This window comes from Primulina eburnea, chromosome 14, assembly GCF_022965805.1.
Source record: "Primulina eburnea isolate SZY01 chromosome 14, ASM2296580v1, whole genome shotgun sequence".
Taxonomy (NCBI): Eukaryota; Viridiplantae; Streptophyta; class Magnoliopsida; order Lamiales; family Gesneriaceae; genus Primulina; species Primulina eburnea.
This window is the reverse complement of record NC_133114.1, coordinates 31102229-31114689: the sequence shown is the minus strand read 5'-3', so window position 1 is coordinate 31114689 and position 12461 is coordinate 31102229. Positions and strand designations below refer to the sequence as shown.

The window sequence follows — 12461 nt, the reverse complement described above, 5'->3', positions numbered from 1 at the left end:
TATAAAATATTAGAGATTCGAGATTTAGAATAAGCTTTCCTACTATACCCATATGTCCAAATTTTTTCCTTTTCTCAGATTTCATTAATATCAAAAGAGGACCAAAATATGAAGAATGACAACTCAGTTTCACAGGAAACAGAAACCGAAAGAAAATGGTTAATTTCCGAAACAATCCAATTATTTCAAGAAGCATCTTTCCATTCAAGATTCCCGATAATCTTTTCTCCGTTGCATCGTACTTATTATTTCCATTTCTCCTTTTGTATCATAAATTGATATCACTGTTCCATAATAAATTATATTTTTCCTTAAATTCATAAAATATATTAAAAATTTATATACATTCATGTGAATTAACGTTTCATAGTAAAAAAATTGTCGAGTCTGTCGTTGAGGATAGATTGTAAATTTAAATCAGTGAGCAACGACAGGTTCCCTGTGTATTTCCAGAAGAGGAAAACCTGCTCACATGCAAGAATGGTTGAGGCAAAACAAAGCACGAGTCACTTGAAAATTTGATTTGGCATCAAGTCATTATCGAGCTAAATTTGTGTAAACACCACATTTATTGGTCACTATTGCCTTCATTATCATGACCCACACAGTCTTAGAAATATTGGAGGTTATCAACAATATAATATATATACATACATATATAGTTGCTAATGCTAACACCAACTAGTCCATGTCAATCAATGCTTTGAACAAGAATTGGATTTTGCCTTCATCTGGCAGTTTTACCTAAATCCCACGAAATTGCTAAATAGTTTTCTCAAATGACATTTCTTTTTGAATCTTCATGAATTATATATCAATATATTAGATTCAATTCTATCTTTTGTATATATTTTTTAAATTTTTAGATGATTACTGAATGACTGCCATGTTTAGATAATTATAGTAACTATATAAACACGCAACGCGTACAAATGGACAATAATATATGATCATCATGTATATATATATATATATATATATATATATATATATATATATATATATATATATATATACTTTTGATATAAAAATTGATTTTTTTTTTTTATGAATCGAGTCAGCTCAAAGATCTGTCTCACAAACTTGAATCGGGAGATTATATGACAAAGAGTTTTTGTAGAGTTTTTATAAACCTCCCATAAAAAGTATATAGTTTTCTATATGTAGGTGAAATATCTTATCGTCGGTTGATGAAAATCTCGAAGTACATACTTAATTTTGAATTTACTCATACAAACGTAGGTAAAGCTATTATAATCCACGTATACAATGCTGGATCGATCGAAAATCAAAGTAAATTTCTAACTCAACCTCCTGCTATAAATATGTGGCCTGGCTCTTTCTCTATTGCACTATTCCATTACAATCAACTTCAATATCTATCTCAGTCGTTAAACTTTTTTTCTTCATTAATTATTTCTCTACTCGTGCTCTGATATGGAGTTAACAGCAATATTTCATGCCTGAGATTTCAAAAGGGCTTGTTTCAAGGCAAGTAATTTTGTCCATATAATATTTTCTTGAAAATTGAGTGATGATGGTGAAGAAAATATGTGTTGACAGAAGAGAGAGAGCACAGTCCCCCATCGGCAAATTGAAGGGCTTTTGCTGTTTTGCGGGAATGTGCTCTTTCTTCTTCTGTCAATGATACGGGCTTTTCCACCACCATCAAACTAATATTATATATATACATATATATGAATTGATTATATATCTGCAGATTGATATTCTATAAGTACGAAAGATTATATATATGATTGTATGTCTATGCAAGGAATACGAAGAGGGTTTACACATTAAGAATTTGCATGCGGTGAAATTATCTCATTTTAGCAGTAAATGAAACAGCTAATAAACGTTATCAGTTATTATATTTGTTCGAAAATATTAGAATCAATTTTTTTCCCTAAAAAATTTTATTCGCCACGTCAACACCAATTTTTCTTTTTATTGATGGATTATAAGTTTGATGCTCAATGCCATGCATACAAACATAACACTTTCCGTTGGATTCAAGGCTTTCAAAGGCAATATATTTACGATCGGATATAAGCCGAAAAATCTAGCGATGGACCCTTTCGTTTGATCATCGTGTTGGGAGAAAATTCCAGGTGAGTCGTTAGGACAAGCTTTGCTAAACAGGTATTTTCTGGATCCAAGGCAAGGTAAGCAAATATCCTATTCAGGGTTTCTAAAAAATTAAAATGGTGACTTTGAGAAATTTTTAGATCAGCCCACGACATTATCAATAATTTTAAGTCAATGCATTGATTTGATTGAGAATTCATTTTCTAGTTCCTCTTTATTTTCTATTTTGTGAATCCAACGGCCAATTTCTTCAGATCGATCGACTTCGTATTATGTACATGCATATGATCAGTGTACCTAGGTGCTACACGAGTACAAAAACTTTATTTTTAAGAGAATAATAAAAAATTCAACGTTTTTTAATTTTTTTAATGGTTGACAGTTTCCCACTCGAACCACCTAATATTGGATTCTACCCATGTGTGTCAGCATTTCAAAAATAAATTTAAAGTAATCTTTTCTATGTGTATCACCTAATATATCCGAAATGCAAAGTGGAGTACTATTTCCAAAACAGTAAATAGGCACGTGCACACAGGAAATGAAGCCTCAACTTCAGTGCGTTGGGTGAGCAGAAAATAAGAAGCATTGGTCCCCTGGCTGTGACGATCGTCTCCAGCCATGTGTACGTGTATAGTTTTCGTATCGTTTATAGTTCTCAAAGACACCGAGTCTCAACTATTGCAGTTGCTTGCAATTACTCACAATAATAATTTGGATTCAACGACACATTTCTTTCAAGTACAGCATTCAACAAGCTATTATTATCATCTTATATGGACAGATGGTGATTGTAGAATCGAGTATAAAAAATTTGTTACCAAAAAAGTAACATTCTTTCGACCCAAACGAAGTATATATATACATGCCTTTGCACTCTAAATATCAGTCAAGTGGAATTAACCCCTTTAGCCAGAAATTTCCATCCAAACCAAACAAAAAAGTACCTGCAATTCATTCGATGGACAGATCAAGGGCAATAACAAAAGCAAGATTTGTAACCTTCAAGGAAGAAATCACCAATAACACGAAAATATATTTGCTATTATGATATGGATGGTTCAATACATTCAACGTGTGCATATATGTATAAAGATGTAAAGGAGGTCTGGAGAAAGAGGTAATATTGATACCACTAAGTATTCCGTTGCAAATCTTAGAGAAGTATGACATTTAAAGTTTAAACTAGTTGTTCGAAACTTTCTGAGTGCAGATTATTTGTTCGGTGGTAGTTTGAGAGCAGGAACACAACAAAAATATAACGAACTTTGTGGAAATATAACAGTTTAATGACTTGACCTAATGTATTTTCCAAATTGATGCTGCGTAAGTTATCATAATAATTCTTTAGTTATCATTTATCCTTCCACTGAACAGTTTCATCAAAACAAAACCAAACAAGGGTAATGGTAAAAGAAAGTTAAGTGATACCTTTTGTGAGAGATGGCTTGAAAAAGAATATCATTGGATGTCCATGAAGTCTAGATTGTAACAGCCAGGAAAATTTGATTCATGCATCCCATCTATCTCTGCTGTAGCTTGCGAGGAAGGAGAACTAAACAATGACATTTACAACCTTTAATAACAAACTTGTTCGCCAAAATAACCTAATTAGGATTGACATTTACCTTCATCCATGCAGCAAAAACTTTCAGGATGAAATATCAAATCAGGTTCCATTTTTCGCTGCAAGGGTAAAAGCAGACCCATAGAACTTTTACTGTGGAAAGAACAAAAAACCTCAGATGCATCAATCTTAGAATAAAAGCGGTGGCCATGTAAAACTTGAAGGTTTTTGCAGTCTTCACCAATAAACGCTTCAAACAAAATGCAATGCATCGAACACTTGACATAAATAGGTCATATGATGAGCCGACTAGGCACAAAAACTAAGCAAGCGAAACTTTTTACATCTATATTATGAAGTTATCCTATAGAGGAAATTACCGGTCATGGAATTTTAAAGTAATGAACTTTCTTAAGCATTAACTTGATGAAGAGCATAATGAAAATGAAATATGCTGAGAGTTCTGAATATTAGGTAAACAATTGTATAGGGACAAATAAAAATAGCAAATCTAGAAGAATCACACGCAGATGGTGTCCACTACACTCTGTTGGGATTAGGGATTTTACAGAAGTAAGAGGGAAAAGCAAAGACCTTAAAGCCAGAAGTTTTCATTGTTCATTGGACAACCAAAATCAATCTTCAAAACATTTAGAATCTGATTGAGTGTTCTGAGAAAATATCAAACGAGAGTATTTATTCATAACTGCCACCTTTATTAAATGCATGCCAGAATTTGTTTCTTATTTATTCTTTAACCCAAAGAAAGAAAGAAAGCAAATTAGCATATCTATAATCCAAATCCCACACAAAAAGAGGTGATCAAGCTACTAAAACATTAAGATTTTCAAGCTGGGGCTACTAAGTAATAGATATCTGTTACTATTTTCTTTTTCCTCTCCATGCCCTTGCCAAAAAAATAATCTTTAATACTCCTCATTAATTTCCCTCCAAAGCCAACAGACTATAGTGTTTTATGTTCTGTCCAAATACTACCCAAGTTTTAGAAAACAACCGAGTCAATCACCTGGCCCATGATGGAATGTACTTTTTGGTGGGTAACTCTTCATCTTCTTCATCTTCTTCATCTTCTGAACATTGATATGGAGAGATCTGATATGATTTTTCTTGCCTTTTCTGAACTATCAAGTCCTCGTTTTTGGGTGATCTATCGACTGTGGGCAGTGCCTGGAAAATTAGCATGTAAATAACTCCGTAACTGTGGGAGTGCCTGGAAAATTAGCATGTAAATAACTCCCTAAATGCCTCATTGAGTAATTACAATCCTTTCAGAAAGATCATTTCAGATTTCAAAATCCAATATTTTGACAATTAGATGTGATGGACCGAATGGCAAGGATCTTTAACATCTAGGCTGTGATAGTTTCGTGTATGTAAGAATATGCAACAGCATAGAAAACATTTAGCTTCTAAACATATCCATTATCTCGTTGTGAAAATATCTTACCTTTCCAGCTTCAAAAGAATCACCAGAAACACCACATTCTTCAATGACTGTTTTTTTTGAAGCAATGTCGTCTCCTCTCACGACTCCACGGTTTTGCTCCTTCTTAAACTCATTGTAAGACTTCTTGCTGTTGATTTGCTCATCCTAGATTATCAATAAATATGCGAGGCTGAAGTAGAAGAAAGTAAAACATAACAGAACATCAAAAAGTCACTCAGAAGAATCACAACTTTGGTATGCCGTTTTTCTTTTCCAGCTTTCTCAGCATGTTCTCTTTCTTCTTCTTCCCTCAGACGTAGCCTTGCTTCTAACCGCGTTCTTTTCCTCTCCTTTTCCCTTCTTTCTTCTTCCTCTCTCGACCTTTTCTTTCCAATCGCATCAGCATCTTTTTTCTTGCGTTCCAATTCTTTCCTTTTCTTCTCAAGTTCCATTTTTCTCAAATTTTCGGCCTCCAATTTTGCACGTTCAAGCTTCAAAGCTTCCTTCCTATTCTTTCGATCATTCATTCTTTTCTCTTCTAGACGTTTTGCAGCCTCAGCAGCCTCCAGGGCTTTCACCTTGATATCTCTTTTTCCTAGAAGTTATAAATTGTTCACAAATAATAAAACGGAATTTTTCTTTTTAAAAAAGTAAAGAAATGCGCACCCCAGTCCCATCCTCAAACACTGAAGCATGCTGTCCATAGTTCTAACTTCTAAAATAGGTATAGCTGATATTTCATCCACCAACACTTAAAATCAAAAATATTTCAGAAAAAGTCTATATTTTCAAATAGTTCCTAACAAAATATAAAACAAAATTCATCTTAATCCTAGCAATCTTAAAAGTTCAAAGCTTATTCAAGCTAACCATGAAGAGATAATTAAAACCATGTCAATCAGCAAAGATAAATGTAATCAAAGAATAAGGGTCATAATACCAAATGCACTTGCAGGAAAATCGAACTCTTGGTAAACTTTGGCAAGAAAAGCATATGAGATGAACAAGAACATTTTGCCGAATAGAACTAAAATTAAGCGCACGACTTATAATTCCTCAATAACTAAAAACGAACCAGAATAATTCTTATCAAACTGAGGGGTGGGGGTAGTGTGGGGTCAAAAATATCAAGCAACAAAAGGAATAAAAAATAACTACCTGCACATACAGCAGCAGCTTGTGTCTGTTGTACCAGTGGTATAAATGAACAAATATTCGAAACAATGTTATTCCTCTTAGAATCCTTCAATGAAATCTTTTGCTCATGTTTCTTCAAATTGGTTTTACTTGATAAAGTTGGTGTCCTGACACTTTCATCAATTGATACTGTGGCCTTCTTGGTTCCGTCATAACCAATTGGTGAAGTCTGGTAGCTCTTTCTCTTGGCATTTCCCAAAGAGGATACTTGATTTTCCCTCATCTCACTGTCATACCGAGATTTATTTTTAATACTCCACTGTACATCATCTTGAGTCCCGCCAACATTAAATTTTGCAATAGTGACATCCACAGTATCTGCCCTCAAGATGTTCCGTTTTGCAAAAGTTGATACAGATGAATTTAAACCCATGTTTGTCAAATCCTCAAGCGGATGCCGCACATTAGAATCACGCGCCAATAATGAATCAGTTTCTTCTTCGACATCATCTACAATCTCATCTACCCTTTTATTGTCTTCACTGATACAAGGGTCTTCCTCAATTGGGAAACATGTGAGTTCTGGATTTGAAATCGAACACTTCTCTGAACTTCCAGTGTGTGATGAGAGCCTTTCCCACAAACTCCCAACCGGAGATGCATGTTGAATTCTTGAATTCCAACCATATCTTGATCGAGAATAAGGTAGACTAACAGAATATGGCACCCTTTCAATCCTTTCGAGAGTACTTCCCGTATCATTTACAAGACTCTTACCAGAATCTAGTTGTTTGTTGACATTAACATTTAAAGGCAAATAAGTCTTCAGGTTCATGTGCTCAAGGAGACCATTTGGTAAAGATTGAAAAGGGTTTAAGGTTCCTTGAAAATTGAAAGCAGATGATAAATGAGACATGGGTGTATCCAGGCTAGCCGATCTGCACATTTCTTCTATTATGCTAGCACGTTCTATTGCAATACTGGAAAGCCTTAATCCGGCCAAATCAACACCATCCGCAGCAAAATCCAGGTCATCATTATCTGCTAGCATCTCTATATTGAACCCCTCAAACACAGGCATCGATTCAGCAACAAATTTCAGGTTTTTATATTTTGGAGAAAGAACCAAACATTGTGACTGCTCTCCATCCACGGACGGAGGAGATTTGTTTGCTTGAAGCATTCTCATCGTGTGAGTTAAATTTTCCATATTTGTACAATCTGTATCCTTATCCTGGTCCATTTCTATATCGATACTCATCTTCCTATCTAATAAATCTGTCAAATCAGTGTTTACATCCATTTCTATGTTCCTTAAATATCTATTTGGAGAATCTCGTTGAATGCTGCCAACATGTTTCGCCGAGCTTGGATAAGATGTCAGTCTATTCACTTGTAGCTCTTTCATCTTTCTCCTCTTCAGCTGTGGCCATGATCCGATGCTGACAATTTCAAATCTGCCCTCAAGTAATAAGTCCTCACCTTGTTTAGTGCTTTTATAATTAGTTACTAACCTACTATCTTCAACACCAGTAAGGCGTGATAAAATTTGAGGCATCTGTGCGGGAAACTGCTCTATTTTGTCAGGAACAACACACATTGGATTTGCCATTTCTGATTGTCCACTTAAGAAACCATGGGACTCTTCACCTGGGTTATTGGCTAGTTTGGGAAAACAAGATTGTCCAACGTCTTTGCTTCCAGTAGCATGTGAAACTTCTGAGCTCTTAAGGCTGCCTTCACCAATCCAATTACCCTATCAAATGAAGCAGCATATGAAACGCAAAAGAATAAGTCCATAGCATGGGAAAATTAGCTGAAATCTAAGAAAATATACAAACAGGTAGCAATAATTTTATGCACCTGTCGAAAAAGAGGCTAAGGGTACAGTATTATATAATAATTTGTAGAAATAAATATTCATTAAAATGGAATAGTTTTGTTCAATATAAAATCCCATCAATTGGTAAATTTAGCTGAAATATATGACTTCTGGTAATCAAAGGTAACTTTCTTGGGGATAGAGCTCAAATTTATTTGATGAACAATATGCAAGCCGCTTACTAAAATCATACCCAGAAATTCAGAAGACACCAGCTAGAGAACTATAATCAACAAAATATATGATAAAATGCGGGGAAACTGTCAATGAGTTGTGAGTTAACTACAAAGACATCAGCCAAGTAATCTTCCACTTGTCATAGGATTGTGACCCACTCAGTCTGAATACATAGGCCACATGCATTATAATTTTATAGGTAGAAAGGTTGATTATACTGGACAAAGGAGCTCACATGAATTTCATACCTCTTCAATGACCTGTTCTGCCGAGGTTTCATACCCCTGTTCCCAACATTGTTCCACTGGATGAAACTGTAAAGTAGGGGTGTCCTCCATTTTTGACATCATAATATCTGCCTCGTCTTCAACTTCAGGGTATTGGCGATTCCCACCCTCTATATTATCTCGAGGCCTCTTCGGTGTAGTATTTTGACTTATAAGAGAAACATATTTTTCAGTGCTGGTGTCAACATGCTTCTGAATATCACATTCAGAAGAGTTTGTATGAACTTTTGCTACATCTTTCCGGACCTCTGAATCCTCAGGTGATTGCCCACCCAAAGAAGGGTTATAACCGCAGTTAGAAATTTCCTTGGTAAGCAATAAATCATGATCCGACACGTTTTTTGGTGACTTATCGGGCCTTTTCTTCCCTAAACTATAAGAGAAGGTTTTCAAGTTTTGCTCTTCAATTACACTAAAATCTAATTGTTGTATCTTCTCAGACATAAAACAATTTTTGGAGTCCTTTGCCACTAAAGATTCCAACTGCCTTCTTTGTTTAGCACCATTTGAACTTAAACTAACGCTTATCTGTTCATCACCATTCGCTGAACTAAGAGAGTGATTAATAAGATTGTCCGCAACAAGCTCGTTGTTCATCATAAAATCAACATTTCTTACCTCATCAAGCATATCTTTGGTTTCACACCAAGGTGGTCTAGGAGAGGATATTGACAGCGTGCCACCCCCACAAGAAGAAATTTTCGAGCAATGTACAGGCTCAGATATATTGCTACTCTCTTTGCAACTCTTGCCATCTTCTAAAATGGATCCTCGGCAGTCCTTATCTACACGGCCAACATAAAAAATATTCTTCTTAATTGGGGATCCATCGACATGGTTTTTATGTAAATCATCCCCAAAATCCATTATGGTACCAACCATTCTCTGAGCATGATTTGAAAAACTATCTGCTTTCCAAGAACCAAGTGCACAACTTTGAGGCCTATGAGAGCTTTTAAATGAAGAAATTTTGCCAGAATAAACCTCTCCCTTTTCCTTGCTCAGAGAACCTGCTCTAAATCTGATGTCCCCGTCATTTTGACCAAAAGAAGCCGAAGATCCAGGTGACTGCAGCAGCCTATTACGATAATCAGCCACCACTCTACTAGAAGTAGACACAGAGCTCCTTTTACTCGCCTTAGCGCAATGAAATGACACATCTTTTCTATCATTTTGAGAGTGGCTTAATTCTAATGAAGTTCGGCCAGAACCTAGAATTTCGACATGACTTCTAGACCTCGTAATTCTGCCAAAGTACAAAAACATGTCATTGTCTTTGTTTTGGCAAGCTGCTTCGTCCAAATCCAAGTTTTCATAACATGAACCGCCGAATGCACAGACCAATTCTGGAAGTTCATTTTCATTACCTGTTTGCTTGGAAGAAGAAAGAGACAATTTAATCCCGCTTGAAAGAATACCACTTATTCTTTCATGATCTAATGCACTCTCAGCTACTGCATTTGCACTGTTACGAAGCTCCAGAGCCTTTTGCCTAGACTTAGATCTCTGAATTCTAGCCACAGATTGATCTGGTGCATTAGAAATATTCAAGAACCCTCCAGTTGTCTGATCCTTAGGTGATGTATTATTAAAGTCTAGCTCAGGAGCCTTTAGTCCAGACTTAGATCTCTGAATTCTAGCAACAGACTGATCCGGTGCATTAGAAATATTCAAGAACACTCCAGTTGTCTGATCCTTAGGTGATGTAATACTAAAGTCTAGCTCAGGAGCCTTTTGTCTAGGTCTTAGATCTCTGGATTCTAGCCACAGACTGATCTGGTGCATTAGAAATATTCAAGAACCCTCCAGTTGTCTGATACTTAGGTGATGTAATACTAAAGTCTAGCTCAGGAGCACAATTTTGGGAACAACCAGCATCTGTGTCACCTCTTGTTATTGATCTACCTTGTCCATTAGGACAATTATCAAGAGTATCCTTGAGAAATCCATCAGAAAATTCTCGCTTAGCTCCTGAGATGAATGGCTTATCGTACAAAGGGTACTGTTCAGTGGAGCAACGGATTGAGTCTAGTGTATATTGGCCAAGAAGTTTAGAGATCAGGTCTTCCTTGTTCAGTTCTGCAAGGAAGCAATAATCATATACAGTGACATGCCGTTAACAGGTTAATAACTCAAATTTCGTGTATGTTTCCACGTTAAGAAGTCAGCAAATTTCATAATTAGTAACCATTTGACTAGCGATATATTCCTTATCAAATTTCCAAGTTTAAGTTAACTTATGGAAAAGGAAAAAGGCTGCAAAGGTAAGGTAGAACAAGTTGAAATTGGAGCAAACAATTGCAAACTGACAGAGTTCTGTTGTCATCAGATTTATTCAAGCAAAAAAATTTCTGACAAGAATATAACGAGAAGCACAATCACCCAAACAATAAGTACGACACAGTGTATGCTACATTTTGCTCTGAAATTACTATAACTCCTCTCCTTTCGCAATGTCATTACTGAAGAGGGAAAAAACCATCGACATCAGATGTATTTGTGCTGTGAAAATTTGTGGGAGTGAAAATTTATTCTCCTATTTACATTATACAAAAAATCTCAAGTCCCGAACGATTAAAGTAATCAAATAAGTTGAAGAATAAATTTTGGAAAAGGGAACCGACCAGCCATATTATGAAGCAAATTCACAGCCCCAAATCGATCGAAACCCTATAATCGATCTTTCGGGAATACCTTTAGAGTCGGAAGAGCCGGTAGGGCTCCAAAGCCAAGACGGAGGAGTGATTCCTTCAATCAGGAGTTTAGAGGCCAGGTTCTGGTTATACAACTCCGTCTGTTGCTTCACTTGTTCTATTATTCGATTCTTCCGCCTCGAATATCTGCACGAACAGCTTCTCCATTGTCACACCTTCCACGGCACGCCGAACGATTACAGAAAATCTTTTCACCGATCAGACAGATCTAGTTACAGCGATTATTACTCCAAATTGTTTCGGAGAAGGTCGTGAAAGTGTGGGGTGTGTGTGTGTGCACTGTGTGCGACCGTTGAGGGAACGTTGGATATCACATTTCCTCGAGCGCCGATGGGAATTCAATTGGATTTTAAATGTTCCGAGGAAATGGACAAAACCCGATTTGACTTGGCCACATACAGAAACACGGTAAAATCAATAAACCGGGTTAGCGGGGGTGATTGATCCGGCCCATACAATATATGCATATTATGGGTCCACGTTTGAGGTGGCTTTATCATGGGCCTTATGGGCTTTGTCAAAGTACCTCTTTAATATCCTCACTGTTACTCCTCCATTTATTTATTTTACCATAAATATGTCAATACTTGGTTTATTAGGCGACAAGTAAATGTGGTGGCTCGTACACTTTCTAGAGCAGTTGATTCTTATGCTAGTCTTTGTGTTTATTACTTATCAACTCAATCCCAAAAGCTAGTTCAATTGGGGAGATTGTCCAAGACCATATATACAACTCCCAGGCATTTTATCCAAACCGATGTGGGATAACTAACAATGATAATTCGTTTAAGATCCAACAATGAGCAGGTCAAGTCAGAGTGGAGACTTCAACTCCCTGCGGAACAGAGATAAAAGCAAGCAATACCGATACAAAAGTCACATAACGTTTGAAGCTCTGCAGGAGTAATCAAGAAGCAAAATTGCACACAAGTCAATCAAGACTGTTGAGATTGATCTGGAGATCAAGTTTGTAAACCAGAGTGATTGAGAAATTGTTTCGATAAACTGATATTTCCGTAGATCATTCGCATTCATATTTCTTGATTCTTTTGTTCGTTGAATGATTTCTTATTAGTTCACTGGTGCATTGAAGATTCTGAATTGATCTACCAAACGTGAAGAAGAAATAGTATGCTCAATATATGCGAGAAAACTGTAGACA

At 36.1% G+C, this 12461-nt stretch overlaps 1 protein-coding gene across 5 annotated transcripts; it reads right to left on the bottom strand.

The window, feature by feature from the left end:
* Positions 1-2749: 2749 nt before the first annotated feature.
* On the bottom strand, positions 2750-11675 carry LOC140811991 (uncharacterized). 5 transcript variants are annotated; one of them, XM_073170138.1, is made up of 9 exons: positions 11280-11675; positions 8547-10664; positions 6258-7995; positions 5351-5697; positions 5124-5267; positions 4683-4843; positions 3717-3808; positions 3520-3643; positions 2750-3035 (listed from the first exon to the last, which is right to left on the bottom strand). In XM_073170138.1, exons 2-8 carry the CDS (start codon positions 10368-10370, stop codon positions 3612-3614), a joined length of 4338 nt encoding a protein of 1445 aa, XP_073026239.1. In that variant the 5' UTR covers positions 10371-10664; positions 11280-11675; the 3' UTR covers positions 2750-3035; positions 3520-3611. The 5 variants fall into 5 exon arrangements, with proteins under 5 accessions (XP_073026239.1, XP_073026241.1, XP_073026240.1 ...); XM_073170140.1 differs by having other exon boundaries at positions 2752-3035; positions 6261-7995; XM_073170139.1 differs by having other exon boundaries at positions 2753-3035; positions 5354-5697.
* Between the last annotated feature and the right edge of the window lie 786 nt (positions 11676-12461).

Coding starts and splice junctions, on each gene's coding strand:
- LOC140811991 (XM_073170138.1), bottom strand. CDS start 10,370: ATGCACCAGATCAGTCTGTGGCTAGAATCCAGAGATCTAAGACCTAGA. Junction 7,996..8,546: donor CAGAACAGGTCATTGAAGAG/GTATGAAATTCA, acceptor TTCATTTGATAG/GGTAATTGGATTGGTGAAGG. Junction 3,644..3,716: donor TTTTTGCTGCATGGATGAAG/GTAAATGTCAAT, acceptor GTCATTGTTTAG/TTCTCCTTCCTCGCAAGCTA.